This window comes from Morus notabilis, unplaced genomic scaffold (assembly GCF_000414095.1).
Source record: "Morus notabilis unplaced genomic scaffold, ASM41409v2 Scaffold35, whole genome shotgun sequence".
Lineage (NCBI taxonomy): Eukaryota > Viridiplantae > Streptophyta > Magnoliopsida > Rosales > Moraceae > Morus > Morus notabilis.
Window position 1 is genome coordinate 810336 of NW_010361505.1, and position 19462 is coordinate 829797.

Here is a 19462-nt window from a genome sequence, read left to right on the forward strand (position 1 = left end):
AAAATTCAGAAATCCCTAAGGCAAGAGGGAATTCGGATTTTGATTAAAAAGAGGAAGGAAAATTCAGAAATCCCATCTAGGGTTTTGAGTTTTCGAATTTCCTCTTATAAAAAGATATTATTGAAAACCCTAGTGGTGGCTAAGAAAAAAAAAATATCTCACTCCCATTCTCTCCCTAGGGTGGCCGGATTTTGTAACAAAATTAGAAGGAAAATTGTTTTCCTTAGGTTTTTGGAAAAGAGCCCACTCTCTAATCCCAAAACACTTAGAGTCATAGTCTTGAATCAACGAGTGGTTTGTGGTGTGATCGTGTTCATAAATCAACGGTCTTGTTTCACGGCAATTCTCCATCTCGGAACGTGAGATAGTGAGACAAGATCCTTGCGGCCATATTTGATCCGATCGTCTTAAAGGTATGATTGTCATTTTATTCCTTTATCTATAAACATATATCATGCATGTATCTCTCGTTGTGATTTACGTTTAATTTGGAATTAAAAGAGATGTGAAAATTTTTTGAAATTTCCGCCTACAAGTTTGTTGTTGTTTAAATGATTTTTCACTTAAAAATCACAATTTGATCCGACAAATGATTCTATCTTTGTGGTTGTAGACCGATTTTCTAAAATGGCTCATTTTATCCCTTGCCACAAAACTGACGATGCTTCTCATGTGGCAGAATTATTCTTTAGGGAGATTGTAAGGTTACATGGTATGGCTAGGACAATCGTGTCGGATCGGGATGGTAGGTTCTTAAGTTACTTTTGGAAGACGTTATGGGGAAAGCTTGGAACGAAACTTTTGTTTTCTACTACTTGTCATCCTCAAATAGATGGTCAAACAGAAGTAGTTAATAGGACCTTATCCACTTTGTTAAGGGCTGTCATTTGTAAAAATATTAAGCAACGGGTCGCGGTTTCCATCAATTCTTGAAGATCTTGGATCGTATCCCATATTTGGCTACGGATTTCGTCACATTGTTGGCGGGGTTCGAATCAGGTAGGACCCAAGTCCGCTGTGAGATTCTTCTTCGGGAAGCTCCACCGCCGTGCCGCCACTACCGGTGGCCGGATTTCGGTGAAGCTTCGTTTCTCAGCTTTCTGACTTCCGATTGATAATCCGGGATCCGTTTTGAGGTAGGGGTCCTATTACTTAACTTTTGTGGAATTGTATTTAATTTAATTAACTTGTTAAATATGGGGAGAATGAAATTGGACATTAAACTTCTTTATTACTGTTATACGATATGACTTGAACAAAGCCATTAGAGGGCCCGTCCTGTATTGTACAGTGTGGCCAAGAAATTTGACATACGTTTGTAATCTGACACAAAAGCATGGTTAGGAGAATGTAAACCGGACACGATAGTGAGATAGTGTGCTAACAGTAGGTGTGGCCGTTCACCATCCTTGGGTGTGGACCCAAAAAGGTAAAAGAGTGGAGAGGTGATTACGCTCTCTGGGGTTGAGAATCCCCAAGGTTACTGTACAGTGGTTGCGTCTTGGTGAGGGCTCGGAATGACAATTCACCCTTACCCGTGGTTCGAGAACTGATCTGGTAGGGACCCTGAGATAGAGCTCCTTGCTATCAGTGCCTCTGAATCACCACGCCCTTTAGGGGTTTTTTCATCACGAGCGTACGGATTGGATTATCTCACTGACACTGATCATCTGACTCATTATACATAAAACATAAAAACTACTAACCATGCAGGTTTAATCCAGAAAAATAAGTAAAACTAAAGGTGAGTAATAGTCCTCCTACTGAGCATTCCATGCTCACCCCTTTTCTCTTCCCATTCTCAGGCGGTGTACAATGTAATCTTTCAGACGAAGAGTAGACGTCTCACAGTGCGCACGTGTTGGAGACCTATCCCTTCTTTTGGTCTTCTTCTTCCATTATGTAAGATTCTGAACTGGTTTGTTTCGACAGGGATGTACTGATGATGGTTGTATTATTTAAGTATTTTACTTGGTGTTACATTGTACTGGGAATTCTGGTTTTATTTTCTTTGTCGATTTGTGATTTCTAATTATGAGTTTTTCATTGAAAGTCCCACGGGCACTTGTCATTTATATTTTGAGAGTTATATTTTATTTTTATTTTCGTTTGTCCCTCGTATTTTATTCTTATTGCATAACCCCCACCTAGGGGTGTTACAGATTTTGGTATCAGAGCCTAGGTTGGGAAACCTAGGGAGTGTAGCACCATTTTACACGGTCTTATTTGGGTTTTACCTTTTGTGTATGTAAATCATCATCAGTACTAACCCTGTCAAATTCTCACAATCAAATCGAAAAGTATGCCGCCAAGGCATAATCCCCAACCTGCTGCTCCGGCTTTCGATATGGAATAATTTGCTGCCATGTTCAAAGCCTTTCAAAATGTCCAAAATCCTCCCCATGATCCAAATCCTGCTCAGCAATGTCTGACATTGCTTGAAAAGTTCATGAAGCAGAAGCCTCTTACATTTATTGGTGAGCCAGATCCGGTAGCCACCGAGCAATGGTTAAAGAGCATCAAAAAGAAACTCCAAACTTTAAGAATTCCGCCGGAATACTGTGTTGATTTTGCAACCTATATGTTTGAAGGAAAAGTGTAGCAATGGCTAGAAAGTCAGGGGGAAGACTATGATATACCTAATCTTCCTTGGGATGAGTTTGATGCCCTGTTCAAAAGGACATTTATTCTTGAGAACCATCGACTGAGGATGATCAGAGAATTTGATGACTTGGTACAACGTGATATGACAGTAGCACAATATCATGCCCAGTTTATCGACTTATCCCATTACAATCCCGACGCAGTTGCAGACCCTATGGCTAGGTGTGAGAAATTCTGAAAGAACCTGAGGCCTAGACTTAGACAGATGATAGCCTCTACTACTTCAAACAATTTTCTTAAGCTGGTTGATGCGGCCAAGTGAGCAGAAGCTGAGCTCGATAGCACTTATGGAGAGTACAAAGGACCAGGAGGAAGCAGAAGGTAAAAAAAAAAAGGTAAAAAGGATAAGACACAGGGACAAGGTTCACAAAATAGTGGCACGAGTGGTAGTAGTAGCTCTTCAGGTAGCGAACGTTTCCAGCCTTACGCCTGCTATACCTGTGGGCAACCCAGACACCTTGAGCGAAATTGCCCAAATCGTCTGATGCAGTTGCCTTTGGCCCCTGGGGGACAACAGAGTAGTCAAACTGGTTCAACTTCAGGTAGTGGGAACCAAGCATCTTTTTAGAACCCGACTGCTTCCTATGCTTCTATCCCTCAACCCCGTGGTCTTCAGCCACATTATTACCTCCAGCCACGGCCACAGGGTTTAGGTTTTCAGCAGAGTCAGGAGGAAATGTTGGTGCAAGTAGCAGTCATGGGAATTGTGGTAGAGGACAAAAGAATAAGGGAAAGTCATAGGGTCAGGCTTATGCTGTCACATTAGCGGCAACCACTGGTCAGGGAAAACAGGCTGATCACTCCGTAGTTGATGGTACAATACTTGTCTCTCATTCTTGAGCTCAGGTGTTATTTGATACTGGTGCCATGCATTCTTTTATTTCCATGTTATTTGCTTCAGTTCTAAAATTAGGCGTTGATACGCATGATCCCCCTTTGACTCTTAGTACACCGATGGGAGGTATAGCTGAGGTATCTATGATTTATAGATCCTGTTGTATAGTCTTAGGCGATCATTGACTATCAGCTGACCTATTTGTGCTGCCAATGACTGGGTTTGACGTCATACTAGGTATGCATTGGTTAAGTAAGTATCGTGCTACAGTGGATTGTTACCGGAGATGTGTCACACTTTTTACTAAAAACGGGCAAGTCATAGACTATCAGGCTAAGACTGGAGCAGTGATGCCAGCACCTATTTTAAAAGCTTGCATTGGAGGTCAGAAGAATCTAGAGAGCTTGGGAATGGTTTTTGCATTAGAAGGAGAATATGAGGCAAATGATTCTTTGTATATACCGGTGGTGGATGATTTTCGAGATGTGTTCCCAAATGAGCTACCAGGGCTTCCACCGGACAGAGAGATTGAGTTTTGCATAGATTTAGTGTTTGGTACCTCTCCTATTTCTATTGCTCCATACCGCATGGCACCTGCTGAAAATGTCGAGTTAAGGAAGCAATTGCAAGAATTAATGGAGAACGGGTATATTCGTCCTAGTACATCACCGTGGGGAGCTCCTGTCCTTTTCACAAAGAAGCATGATAGGCCCTTAAGACTTTGCGTGGATTACCGTCAGCTCAACCGAGTCACCATCAAAAATAAGTATCCACTACCCCGCATTGACGAATTGTTTGATCAGTTAGGTGGATCCCGATATTTCTCCAATATTGATTTATGGTCAGGATATCATCAGTTGAAGGTAAGAGAGGAGGATGTTTCGAAGACGGCTTTTCGTACTCGTTACGGTCACTATGAGTTTCTTGTCATGCCATTCGGGTTTACCAATGCACCAGCCGCATTTATGGACCTCATGAACAGAGTTTTTTGTCTGTATTTACATCTCTTCATCATCATCTTCATCGATGACATCTTAATCTATTCCAAGACTCAAGAGGAACATGCAAAACATTTGAGAATTGCCTTACAGACTTTAAGGGAACATAGTCTATATGCTAAGAAAGAAAAGTATGATTTCTGGATGACTGAAGTGAAATTCCTTGGCATGTCGTTTCCCAAGAGGGCATATCAATTGATCCCTCCAAGGTAGAGGCTGTGTTGAACTAGGAGCGTCCGAAGAATGTGTTAGAGATTCGCAGTTTCCTTGGGTTAGCAGGCTATTATCGGCGATTTATGGAGAATTTCTCAACGATTGCATCGCCTTTGACAAGGTTAACAAGAAAGGACATTAGGTTTGTTTGGGATGAAGAATGTGAGGAAGTGTTCATGGAGCTGAAACATTGACTCACTAGCACTCTTGTTCTTATAGTCCCTAGCAGCAACGAGCCCTACACAGTGTTTACCGACACTTCTGGGAATGGATTGGGATGTGTGTTGATGTAGGAAGGTCGAGTGGTAGCTTATGCTTCACGACAGCTGAAACCTCATGAGGTGAATTACCCTACCCATGACTTAGAACTAGTTGCAGTGATCTTTGCACTCAAAATTTAGAGGAGTTATCTCTACGGTGCAAAATTTGAGATCTTTATTGACCACCAAAGCCTTAAGTACCTGTTCACTCAATGGGATTTGAATTTGAGACAACGAAGATGGATAGAGTATATGGAAGATTACGATTTCAATCGTCAGTACCACCCAAGAAAGGCTAATGTTGTAGCAGATGCTCTGAGTCGAAAAAGCCATGGAGTCTTGGCTAGTTTGGCATTTGAAGATTGGAATAGGTTAGCTACCAATGAGAGTTTCAATTTGCAGTGCTATGAGGACAGTTACAAGGCATGTGTCTTCAACATTGTAGCAACTCCTACCTTGATACAGCTAGTAAAGCAAGGGCAATGGCATGATGAAGAACTTGGTGAAGTTTGGAACCAGCTTCAGAGTGGGGAACAAATTGAGGGATGGCAGATAATTCTAGAGGGATTCCTCCTTCAGAAAGGGAAGCTTGTGGTTCCGAATGATCTTGATCTCCGAGATGCCGTGTTGTATGAGGCTCACTGTTCTAAGTTTTCCATTCACCCTGGGAGCACTAAAATGTACATGGACTTGAAAAGGCAAAACTGGTGGCGTGGAATGAAACGTGACATTGCCAATTTTGTGGCTAAATATGCAATATGTAAACAGGTCAAAGCGAATCATTAGAGACCTGGTGGCGACTTGCAACCCTTACCTATTCCTGATTGGAAGTGGGACCACGTGACAATGGATTTCGTCATGGGATTACGTAGAACCCAAGAGGGGTATGATGCTGTATGGGTTGTCATGGATCGCCTGACAAAGACTGCCCATTTCATTCCTTAATGCTTAATATTTTTGTATATAATAAATTTCCGCAAGCGTACGGTGTCAAGTTTTGAGTATAGGGTGAGTGAGTATCGTCTCCATAGGGATTGGGTTTAGAATTGCTGTTAAGTACCGCGATTATTATAACTTAACTTTATCTAGGCAACCTAGTAAAATGATGATTAAGAACAAAAACAAAATAAATATAAGAAAATAAAAATAAAGTATCTATACACAAATGGTCTAGGGACTTGATTTCGCTTTATTATTCCTATGTTCATCCTATTATGTAATCGCTAATCAATTCCGTTCAATTCATTAATCAAGGCTCTAATGTCACCTCACAACCTCTCTCAAGTGCCTCACAAGGAACTATATTTAAATACCCAAAACAATATCCCTATTCGAAATGAATATTTAAACACAAATTAAGCTTCGCCTTTAGAATTAGAAAGTAGAAATATTGATCACCTTTCGGCCTCACAACGACCTAAATCCTAATTTGATTATCTAACCGTTGATCTCTTCTCGGTCTCACAACGACCTAGACTATGTTTCTCAAATCTAGATAGAGAACTCAATCTCTCCCGAGTATCAAATTCGCAATCTAAAAATCATCTAATTCATTGGCCAAATAAATTAGAAGCATTAAACATAGAGAAACATAAATGAATTGAAAACGAAATTAAATTGACAATAAACAAAATATTCAAAACATAGTTCAAATAAAACTACATCAAGTCCTAGATATAATGTCTAGCTCAACATGGAAAAATAGATGAAAGAAGATAAAACCCAATCTTCATTGAAGAGCTTCCAAGGACTTCCAAGATGAAGGATTTCAGCCTCATTTTGATGTTTTCTTCAGCTTTCCGGGCTCTTTTTTCTCTAGTGGCATCTCTTTTCTTTTATACTACAACATTTCGGAGCTAGGGTTTCAAACGTGCACTGCAGCCTGCGTGAAAACGCGTTACAGCGCGTGTTTTTAGAGGAAGGATCTCACAGCTGGGGGCTGAGGCGCGCTGCAACGCGTGGGGACATATCTTGGGCGCGCTGCAGTGCCCGGGTCAGCTCTGGGCACGCGGGCGCGCACTTGGGTATGGGACGTGTGCCTAAACGTGGGGCGCGCGCCTGGTGGCCAGGGCGCAGGTGCGCAGGGGGCTAGAGCACAGGCGCGCACCCCATTCTGACTTCGCTTTCCTTTGCGCACTGTAGCCCGCTTTCTTGCATTCCAAAGCCTCCTCTTTTGTGCCTTAAAATCCTCTTTCGCCTCCTCTTGCCATTGATTCACAAGTTGGACAGATATTCTTCTTTTCTTCATGCAAAATCATCCAAGTTTGCATTTATTTCTAGTTTCTATAAAAAGCATACAAAGGACATTAAACTAACAAAAATGCTTGAAGACTTACAAATATTCAAGCTTAAAAGTACTTGATTTATTGGTAGAAATACCCCTCATCAAGGGGTATGATGCTTTATGGGTTTTCATGGATCGCCTGACGAAGACTGCCCATTTCATTCCTATGATAGCTGATTATAAGGTTCCCAAGCTGTGTCGATTGTACATTGAGAGGGTAGTCACGTTACACGGTGTCCCTATGTCTATTGTCTCTGACCGTGACGCTCGATTCACTTCCAAGTTTTGGAAAGGATTACAAAATGCTTTGGGAACTGAGTTGAGATTTAGCACCACTTTTCATCCTCAGTCTGATGGACAATCAGAGCAGGTCATACAGATTCTTGAAGATATGCTTCGTGCTTGTATTTTGGACTTTGGGGGCAGATGGGGTTAGTACCTACCAAATGCTGAATATGCCTATAATAACAGCTATCAAGCTAGCATTGGAATGGCTCCATTTGAGGCTCTATATGGTAGACCCTCCATATCTCCTTTATGTTGGACTAAGAAAGAAGAACGCATTAACCTTTGACATCAGTTTGTACGGGAAACGACAGATAGGGTTCAATTTTTTCATGATCGCCTCAAAGCTGCTCAGAGTCGACAAAAAAGTTGTGTAGATAACTAGAGATGACCGTTGGAGTTCGAGATTGGAGACTTTGTGTTCTTAAAAGTGACCCCAAAATGCGGTGTTTCTCGTTTTGGTATTCGAGGCAAGCTTGCACTGAGATACACAGGGCCATTTCAGATACTAGAGCGAATTAGACCAGTTGCATACCGCCTAGACCTGCCATCTCAATTGTCTCATGTCCATAATGTCTTCCACGTGTCGATGCTATGGAAGTACAAACTAGATCCGTCTCAGATAATAACATGGACAAATGTCCCGATCCAGGTAGACACGACTTACGAGGAGTTTCCTGTTTGGATTTTAGAACATGAGATTAAGACTCTGCGTCATCATGAGATTCCTTGGTAAAAGTCCTATGGCAGTATCATGCAAATGAGGAAGCTACTTGGGAGCTTAAGTTAGAGATGCAGAAAAAGTACCCTTATCTATTCTGAATACAGTTGTAATTGTAATTTTGAGGACAAAATTTCTTAAGGGGGATGAAGTTGTAAAATCCAAAATTTATTTGGGGTCAATTTGTAATTTTTAAAGACTTAAGTGTGAAAATTTTAAAAATTTGGGCCAGAATTTGAATTTAGAAGAAATATGGGGGTCAAAAAGAAAGATTTTGACAGTCAGCATGCCCAACCTATTATTTAGTGCCACTTAGGCGCGTCTCTCATCCAGAAAACCCTCACTTTCCCTCTCTCTCTTCATTTTCTCTCTCTTTCTCTCTCTCTTTCTCCACGCACGACCGACCAACCTCCGGTGAGATTCCGACATCTATTTTTGACACCTCCCAGCTCATTGTAGAGATGTCGTCGAGCTGAGTCCGGATTGGTGTCTTCCAGCCGCCAACTCCACCGGACGACGCCACACTCGCCGGCCAAAGTTCCAAAAAACACCCAAACATCCGATCATGATATCTTCACCATCCGGTGTCCGATCGAGGTGATTCTGGTCCCAATAGACTCAGATCGAAGAGACGAAGAAAACCATACCAGCAGCACGACTTGATTCTAACCGGAGTGCCACCGCCCGTGGTCGTCAGATTTCTTGCCGCCGTCGCCCTCGGATCTCCCTTCTCCGGCCACCGTGAACGACACCGCCCAGCCAGCCCATTAGCTTCAGAGGGAGCCGGTGAGTCATTCAGGACTACCAACTATGGCCACCATCGCTGCCTTTCCAGAAAATGAGCCGCTGCCACCGTGAGAAAAAATGGGAGGATGGTTTCGGTGATCTAGCCGTTGGATCCTCGTGATCTCGGTGTCAAAATGCTCAGAATCTCACGGGTAATGAAAGCCCTCAATCAATCTTGAAGATTCGTGGCTGAAAAATAAAGATTCAAGGCTCAAAATTTAGTTAGAATTGAGAATCTCGATCCGAGTTGTTAAAGGCCGAATTTGGTAAAATTGACACCGCCATTTGATTCAGAACCATCGATTTAGAGGGGTAGGTGTTGGTCTCCGAATCGAATTCGGATGCGGAAGCGTGGGGGGGAGGCGGATCGTGTATAACAAAAATTTTCAAGAAACCTTTGAGATACTCTATAGATTATATTAATTTATGCACGAATAAATGAATCTCATTAATTCATTTATTAAGAACTCAATTAGGAAAAATACCTGGAGGCCGACTCAGATGATAACTTGAGTTCTTTGACCTCGAACAATCCTTGCTCCAAAGTTTTATTTTTAGAAAACCAATGTCTTCCACGTCAATTCCTAGAATCCATAAAGACGTGTGTGTGGGCACACATGAGACAAAACGGGTTACAATAAACACTCGAATTTCCACAAACACCAACGCATGCACGATGTGGAATTTTTTGAAGAAAAATTTTTCCTTCTCTCTAAAGGGAATTTCGGCCACCTCTAAAATTAGGGTAAAAATCCATTCCGAAAATTGTCTCACTTCTAGAAGGAATCAAATCTCTATCTCCAATTTGAATTTCGAACTAAAATTCTCCTCTCTCTCTTCTTCTTATGGCTGGCCAACCCTAAGGGGATGTTATCCCTGTGTAGGCGCCAATATCAGATAGGGAAGGAAGAGAAAAATCATCCTTTATCCTGTAGTCTAATTTTGACTCAATTTCAAATTCCAATTTAAGTCAAACTTAAATTAATTTGAATTCTATACTGAACAACTTATCAAATAAGTTTAAATGGATAAATCTAGATGTGTTCAAATTCAAATTTAAATAATCACATTATTTAAATAATAATTAATTCTTAATTAATTATTTTCGAGTATTGAATTGTTAGAATTCCGTAATTCTAAAATTCTCATTTTGCCCTTTGTGTCTGGCAGAATTACTAGGATGACACGGGGACTAATGGACCTATAATCCTGAGCTCCAATAAAATTAATAATCAATTAAATACTTTAATTAATTAATTAATTCTATTAATTCCAATAGTTACTCCATTATAAACTTGGAATTGCACTCTCCTTTATCCTTGAGTACCATTGATTTTCTAATGGACAGTGATTCATAAAACACATTCATGAATTGGAGCTCCTACTGGTCCAAGTATCGAATCAACCCTCAAGAGAATTATTTATCTACTTCTTTCTCAAGAAGGAATGGATTCCATCTCGTATAATAACATTCCCGGCTACCTACTTCATCATATCTCCAAAATACAAGGAATATGATTCAGGATCTCAGAATCCGTACCGAGTAAATCAAAAGACACAAATCCATAAATAGGAGTCTGTTAAGAACTCAGGATTAAGATCATTCTATATATGACCATCGGTAGACTCAATTAGAATTTCTATGCTTAACGGAAATTATTAGAAATTCATATTGTGTCTGTGTCCTTTTTCCACATAATCTCATTTTGCGAAATACACTCATTCAATATCTCACCATATTAACAGTGCGGATAACATCGTTCCATTCTAAATGGGAATGACATGTATTAATAATGTTTTAATTAAAGATTATGAACTTTAATTAAATTCATTATGAACATTGCTTTTTGATTATTATCCTTAAACATTATCCTCTCATATATAACACTTATATACAATGTTTAAGGTCACATAAATAATCGTGGAATTTTTATTCATATTCATAAAATATTCATAAATATATGCACATAAAATAATGAATAAACTCTTTTATTAAATAAATAATAAATATCCTATTACATCTTATGCTTCTAGGACACCATTCCTAACAGTAGGACCCAAGTCCGCCGCGGGATTCTTCTCTGGGAAGCTTTGCTGTCGCACCGCCAACGTGCCGCCACCGCCGGTGGCCGGATTCCGGTGAAGCTTCGTTTCTTAGCTTTTTGACTTCCGATTGACAATCCAGGATCCATTTTGAGGTAGGGGTCCTATTACTTAACTTTTGTGGAATTTTATTTAATATAATTAACTTGTTAAATATGAGGAGAATGAAATTGGACATTAAACATCTTTATTACTATTATACGATATGACTTGAACAAAACCATTAGGGGGCCGGTCCTGTATTGTACAGCGTGGCCAAGAGATTTGACATATGTTTGGAATCTGACACAAAAACATGGTTAGCAGAATGTAAACCGGACACGATAATGAGATAGTGTGCTAACAGTAGGTGTGGCCGTTCACCATCCCTGGGTGTGGACCCCAAAAGGTAAAAGAGTGGAGAGGTGATGATGCTCTCCGGGATTGAGAATCCCCAAGGTTATTGTACAGTGGTTGCATCTTGGTGAGGGCTCGAAACGACAGTTCACCCTTTCCCGTGGTTCGAGAACTAATCTAGTAGGGACCTCGAGATAGAGCTCCTTACTATCAGTGCCTCTGAATCACCGTGCCCTTCAGGGGTTTTTTCATCACGAGCATACAAATTAGATTATCTCACTGACACTGATCATCTGACTCATTATACATAAAACATAAAAACTACTAACCATGCAGGTGTAATCCGGAAAAATAAGTAAAACTAAAGGTGAGTAATAGTCCTCCTACTGAGCATTCCATGCTCACCCCTTTTCTCTTCCCATTCCCAGGCGGTGTACAGTGTAATCTTTTAGACGAGGAGTAGACGTCTCACAGTGCGCACGTGTTGGAGACCTATCCCTTCTTTTGGTCTTCTTTTTCCATTATGTAAGATTCTGAACTGGGTTGTTTTGACATTGATATGACTGATGATGGTTATATTATTTAAGTATTTTACTTGCTACTACATTGTACTGTGGATTTCTGGTTTTATTTTCTTTGTCGATTTGTGATTTTTAATTATGAGTTTTTCGTTGAAAGTCCCATGGGCACTTGTCGTTTATATTTTGAGAGTTATATTTTATTTTTATTTTCGTTTGTCCCTCGTATTTTATTCTTATTGCGTAACCCCCACCTAGGGGTGTTACAATAACATTATAGGTGTTCCTAATTTAAGCTTGAATTCATGTGGTGCAATTCCATTAAAGTTAAAAGTGTGCAAAAATTCTTGAGGATATAAAAGATTAAGTTCGTCTATGTGTTTGGATGAGGATGCAATAGTGTCGTAACTATAATAAGATTTTTCTTGTCCAGGAATTAAGGATAATATGTAATTATTAATTTCATAAGCTGTTTTATTTTTTGGTGTTATGATTGCTCGTTCTTTTAAGTATTCAGTATTGCTAAAGTAAATATTTAAATTATTATATATTAAAGTTGAAATTTTTTCAATTGGATTTGAATCATAATGTAGTATGTATTTTTCTGGTATTTTTATCCATGTAGCCTCTTCATTTTCTAAATCCTTTATTCCTTCAGCAGTACCATCTCCAACGTTTAATATCCATTTTGAAAATGTTGCAATTTCCTTTTTTTCTTGTTTTGTACGATTGTATTGTTTTAATCTCATGTTTTTTGTTAACTTTAAAATTTTGAAATATGGCCGTAAATAAGGGTTATTTTGAAATATGTACGATTGTATTGTATTATATCTTCCTTTGTTCCTATAGAAATAACTGGTAAAATTTGTCGGAAGTCACCTCCTAAGACAATTGTCATGCCACCAAATGGTTGCTCAAAGTTATTTCTTAAATCTTGAAGTGCTTTATCTAATGCTTCAAAACAATATTTATTAGTCATAGGTGCTTCATCCCATAATATAAGTGATGTTTTATCAATTAATTTTGCCAATTGAGTTCCTTTTTTAATATGACAGGTGAAAATTTTATCTATTGACAATGGTATTCGAAATCTAGAATGTCCAGTTCTTCCCTTAGGCAGTAGTAGTGATGCTATTCTGAAAGATGCAACAGCTAAACTTATTTCATTATTTGATCTAATTTTTGTGATTATTGCATTCCATAAATATATTTTTCTAGTTCCGCCATGACCATAGATGAAAAAGAGATTATTTTTTTCCTCATGGAGAGATTATTGCATTCCATAAATTTAGGCACTTGAGTTATTAAATAAAGTTTTAATTTTGTGTAATATATCATCTGTCATAAGTCTCCAACATTTTTCAAGTAATTTCATTGGGTTATTTACATTACAAAATAATAAAATTATGATGAATAATTATCGTAGTTGAGTTGTTGTTGACCAAAATGAAGCTTCTAGTATAGATTCATCCCATTCTCCATCGTCTCCTAATAGGCCTAGTGCATAACATGCTGCTTAGTTTTTTGGATATGTTATGTCATTAACTGTTTGAAGAGCTTCGTAACTTGTTGCACCTTTTTGATGATTTAATAATAATTTAAGATAGTATAATTCTCCAAAGCTTGGATGGACATGAAAAGTTTGTCCAATGTCCTATTTGTCTTGGACACCAATATTTATATTTACTCTTCCAAACGTATCTAATTGGAAATTCTATGTAAGTTAGTTCTCTTGCATTAATATCATATTTGTTTGTTTCCTTCCATTCAGTGAGAGTTGTTTTATCAATACCTGGTTGTCTTATTATGTTATTTAGACGTTTATTTGAATGGAATGCTATATTTTACATTCTTGGCAAATATATTAATAGTCTTTGAATAACTAGATTTCTATGATGTATTGAAAATTCAAACAGTCGCCACATTACTTCATATGGTGTTATGTACCTGCAATTAATATAGTTTTTAATTTCATCTATTTCTTGATAACTAGTTTCTCCAGTTATTTCTGTATGTATATTATCTTCTATGACTACTCTTATTCTATCTGGTCATTTTGTTAAATATTTAAATAAATATTTTATATGCATAGATTGTGAACAAACTTCTACATTAATATGAGCATGAAATTTTAAGCATAAATATTTATTGTAGGGAACTACATATCTATTGTCTAATTTAATACCTTCTTTTTCAACATAAGAGGATGTGTTTCTTCGTTTATAGTTAATAAATCCATTTTCGTCAATTGTTGTTTCATTGTTGAACTTTGTAGGAAATTTTTTTGAACATTCTGAATTTTTCATACATGGAGAATTTGGCTTAGCTATGCCACATGGTCCGTGCATCATAAATTTGGCTACAATGTTATATTCTAGTAGATTATTATGAGGATCAGGTATTTCTGCATAAATAAATCTGTCTATTTGTGATGGCTCACGTAGTTTGTCATCATGGTGGAGCCAGAAGAGGAAATGAGAATGTGGTAGTCCTCGTTTTTTAAACTCAACAACATATAAATCCACAAGATTGAAAAATGTTTTATTGTAATTTTTTTGTAATGTTAGAAAAACGGAGTGTTTTTTTTTCTTATTAAGAAACTAAAAAATGTCTGGGAGAAGAAATCTAACCTACTATAATTATTCCAAATATTTTTTTTCATTTTTAATGATGGATAAAACATTATCGAATTTTATTTTTAAAATTCTAGTGATAATATCTGGTCTATCTTCAAGTTTTTGTCCAGGTATTTTTGCCAGGGCTCTAGTAATTTCATGCCATTTTTGATTACATGTAAATGTTATGAATAAATCTGGGTTTCCATTGCATCTACAAATTGCCATTGCATCTTGATAGTTTTGGATCATATATCTAAGGCATCCAGTATGACTTGAAGGAAGGATAATTCTTTTTCCTATTGCTTGTGTATTTGTATCACCTCTTGTAATAGTGTCTTGAATTCCTTGATAAATCTCGGATCACAAATTTTTTTGATTATTCCGAATATCATCTAATCGATCTTCTTAGAAGCATATGCATCAACTAGATATTGTTGAAATAATCTGCCTCCTTGAAAAAGTGTATTGCCTTGAATTATACATTCTTGTAATTGATAGCAATAGAATTCTCATAGAGATTCCTTTTCTTATATATCTATTACTTAAGTCATTTATATTATATTTTAAATTTTTTGTGTAACCATCTTTTCCATATGGAAATAATAAAAGATATTGAAGGACCATATAACATGGGTGTAATTTTTTAATTCTTTGTAAAGTATATGTTCTATCTTGGACAGTAATGTCTCTTCCTTGTCATATTCGCCAATATCTCCAACTATTAAACCAGCTAAATCATTTGATGTGGGTAGGTTATATTGGTTACTATCTGTGTTTCTTCGGCTTATAAGCCTTAGTTTATAGATGGTATCTCATCTTGTTTATATCTATCCCTTATCATTCAAAAAAGTTTAACTAATTTATTTATTTTATTAAGCATTCTGATTAGATTTTCAACTATAAATTGTATTATGTTTTAGGATTCACTATCAAATGAGAATGGTGCTATCCGATTTCAGACTTCATTTTATGTGTCATATATATAGAGTTGTGCAAATTTTGGAGGATTATTATTAATAGGTAGTAGAGATCCCATAAGATGATGTACTTGCCCACTTATTTTAAAAATGTTTGGGGCATTTGGGTTCTGTGTACTTGTGTCTATATTAGCTCTAAATGATGTAAATGCAAACACAAAGTTATATGTTTGAATATTTCTTTAGAAACGTGTGCTAATTAATCCTCCATGGTAATCAAGTAGTGTATCAAGTGTTTGAGGAGTCTTTTTAATTAAGGGCAAGGTTATTTTTCCATCTTTGCATCAAAGATTGTACTTAGGAACAGTACTGCCACTGATTTGTTCGTTAAGCCAAAAGAGAGCGTTGCAATGTTGACAGATGTAGCAGCAGTCTCCGAGATCGATATAGACATTGGCAATGCCTATAAGAGATGTTGACAATGAAGATATAATTAGAGAGGTTAACGGATTCTACCTGACTCTAATTATGAATTATTTATGGAGGATTGATCTATATGCAATGACTATATCAAATGGACACTTCACAGTTTAGAAGTAATTAATGTCTATAATTTCGAGAGTGCAATTCCAAGTTTATAGTGGAGTAACTATTGGAATTAATAGAATTAATTAATTAATTAAAGTGTTTAATTAATTATTAATTTTATTGGAGCTTGGGATTATAGGTCCATTAGTCCCCGCGTTATCCTTGTAATTCTACCAGACACAGAGGGCAAAATGGGAATTTTAGAATTACGAAATTCTAAAATTAAACACTCGATTATAATTAATTGAGAATTAATTATCATTTAAATAATGTAATTATTTAAATTTGAATTTGAATTGTGAACATAATTTAAATTTATCCTTTTAAACTTATTTGATAAGTTGTTCAATTTAGAATTCAAATTAATTTAAGTTTGACTTAAATTCAAATTTGAATTTGAATTAAAATTGGACTATGGGATAAATGATGATTTTCTCTTCCTTCCCTATCCAGTATTGGCGCCACACACAAGGGATAGAAACCCTACATGGCCGGCCACTTAAGGGATAAGGTGTAGGAGATTTTGTTCCAAATTCAAATAGGAGATAGAGATTTGATTCCTTTTTAAAGTTTGACTTCTACTCTTTAACTATGAGAATGATAGAAAATTGTGTAGACAATTTTTGAAAATAATTTTCTGCCCTAATTATTGAGTGTGGCCGAAATTTCTCATAGGGAAAAGAGAGGAAATTTTTTTCTCTAAAAAATTCCACATCGTGCATGTGTTGGTGTTTGTGGATATTCGAGTGTTACTGAAACCTGTTTTGTCTCACGTGTGCCCGCACACATGTCTACGTGGAATCAAGGAATTGACGTGGAAGACTTTAGTTTTCTAAACACAAAGCTTGGAGCAAGGATTGTTCGAGGTCAAAGAATTCAAGTTATCGACCTAATCGGTGCTAGGTATTTATTCTTAATTGACTTCTTAATATATGAATTAATGAGATTAATTTATTCGTGTATAAATTAATATAATCTATAGAGTATCTCAAAGGTTTTATGAAAACCTTTGTTATACACGATCCGCCCTATCGCCACGCTTTCGCATCCGAATTCGATTCCGCTACCAACAATTGGTATCGGAGCGGTCTATAGATGATATTAATTTATGCTTCGATTATTTGATAATAAAAAATATGTGATATTTAATTATGTATGTATGTGATGAGTAGGCACTTGCATTTATGGATGTTTATATTTAATTCATGTTGATGAATGTATGGATGATGGATTTGGTTGTTAATTATATAGTTCCATGGATCGGTTATATTCATTCGTTATAAATTCATTCGGAATTAGAATTATTGTAATTCTAGGGTTTCGATAGAATTAGGGTTTTGATTTTGAATCAAAAGGAGGCCTTGAAGATCAAGTTTGAAGCCCCCCAAGCTGCCTAAATTTTTTCCCAGAAATAGCCCAGTACGCGCGCGCCCAGGCGTGCCTACGCGTGCCAGCGCGCAGCCTGCGTGCACCCCAGGGCGTGGCCAACGCACGCCCCAGCGCGCGGCCGGCGCACGCCCAGTGCGCGGAGAGTCCATGCACGCGCGCGCCCCCGCTTGCCCTGGAGCGCGGCTGAGTGGGCCAGATTTGATCATGGACCCCGAACGGGCCCGAGGCTTTCCAAAAGCCTCGTAATGCGTGCCGAAGGACCTAGAAATGTTTCGGAGCCCAAAGAAGGTGCAATCCAACCTAAAGACAAAGAATGAAGCCGAAGAATAAAGAATACAAGAATCGAAGACCCGTTGATGTAACGGAAGAAAATATTTATTGTAATTATTTATTTATTCGATTTGGTTGTAATTTATTTATTTTTCCATGGGACCTGGTCAAATCTATCTCAATAGCTGATTGTATATATTTATATTTTATGTTAATAGTTATATATTATATGTCCATACATATAACATGCCATATAGATAAATTGTGCCTACTCATATGTTTTATAACATGTCATGCATACACGCGCATTTATTATTATTTATTTTATTTATTATAAAAGTGTTTTAGAAAAATAAAATAAAATAAGAACCATGCGCTAAAATTGATTAAATATGATTAAATTGATTTAAGCTGCAAAAATTGATTTGCAAAATAATGTTACATGGGAAATTGAATGTAAGAGTTAAATTTTGGAATTTCACATATCCGAAAAATAAATTGTTTATTTTTTGATTTGAAAACCATGAGATGTTTTTCAAACAAAATACATATTTGTAAAATAATGAGTGGGAGAGGGTTGTATGACAATACGACCCACTAGTCTCCGCCGTTAGCGCAACACCGTGAGATCTGGAGAGGGGCTTTGCGGCGACATTGAATCGCCCTCCTAAAGGAGAGTGTTCTTGCCGGATCAATAACAAGGTTGGCTTCCTAGAGATCAGATTTCAAGATGTATTTCTGAATTGACTACCTAAAGGTAGCAATCCGGAGTTAAGTCTATGGGATCTAAACGGTGGGTCACACTCATAAATTATAATCAAATCTGTTGGTTATATTTTGACTAAAAATAACGGTAGTTAATAAATATGAAAATATGAGATATTTTGCTATATTTATTAACTAATAAGAGTCTCTGTCTAATTGGCATATAACTTGACTACCCAAAGGTAAACTTTATATGTGAAAAATTAGATTATCGTTGGCACCTAAAATTAAAACATGATTTATGTATTTTTCATGTGCTTCATGCATCATATTTAATTGTGCCAAAATTAACATGCCTTGATATTCATGCACATAAAATGATTAGATGAATATTCTATTTATTTCCAGCAATATGTGAAATCCTATTATCACGCTACTTGCGACTGAAAAACTAGACAGTGATAACTACGCTTAGTGGAAAAGTAACATGAACATACTATTGGTCTGTGAAGACTATAAATTTGTCCTAGTAGAGGAATGTCCTCAAGTACCCACGGCTAATGCATCTAAAACCGCAAGGGAGCCTTATGATTGCTGGATCAAGGCCAACAACAAAGCAAAGTGCTTTATGTTGGCCAGCATGTGCGATGTACTTCGCAAGAAACATGAGGAGATGGAGACTGCTTATGAGATAATGGAGTCTCTAAAAGCCATGTTCGGCGCTCCCTCAGAGAAGGCTCATTTGGATGCTGTTAGGGCTTTCATGAATGACAAAATGAAGAAAGGTTCTTTAGTCAAGGCACATGTTTTGAACATGATTGATCACCTCCATGATACGGAGCTCAATGGTGCCAGGATCGATGAAGCCACCCAAGTTGGCATCATCTTGGAAAGCCTATCCCCTGATTTTTATGAGTTCGTGAACAACTTTGTTATGAACAAGAGGAGGTCCAACCTCACTGAACTCTTGAA

The 19462-nt window shown here is 37.4% G+C and overlaps 1 protein-coding gene and 1 pseudogene across 1 annotated transcript; both read left to right on the top strand.

Moving 5' to 3' along the window:
- LOC112091905 overlaps positions 1-4710 on the top strand; it is a 12397-nt pseudogene extending 7687 nt beyond the window's left edge.
- A 512-nt stretch (positions 4711-5222) lies between these two features.
- On the top strand, positions 5223-5756 carry LOC112091906. Its single transcript, XM_024166643.1, has one exon. It carries the CDS (start codon positions 5223-5225, stop codon positions 5754-5756), a length of 534 nt encoding a protein of 177 aa, XP_024022411.1.
- The last annotated feature ends 13706 nt before the right edge of the window (positions 5757-19462 follow it).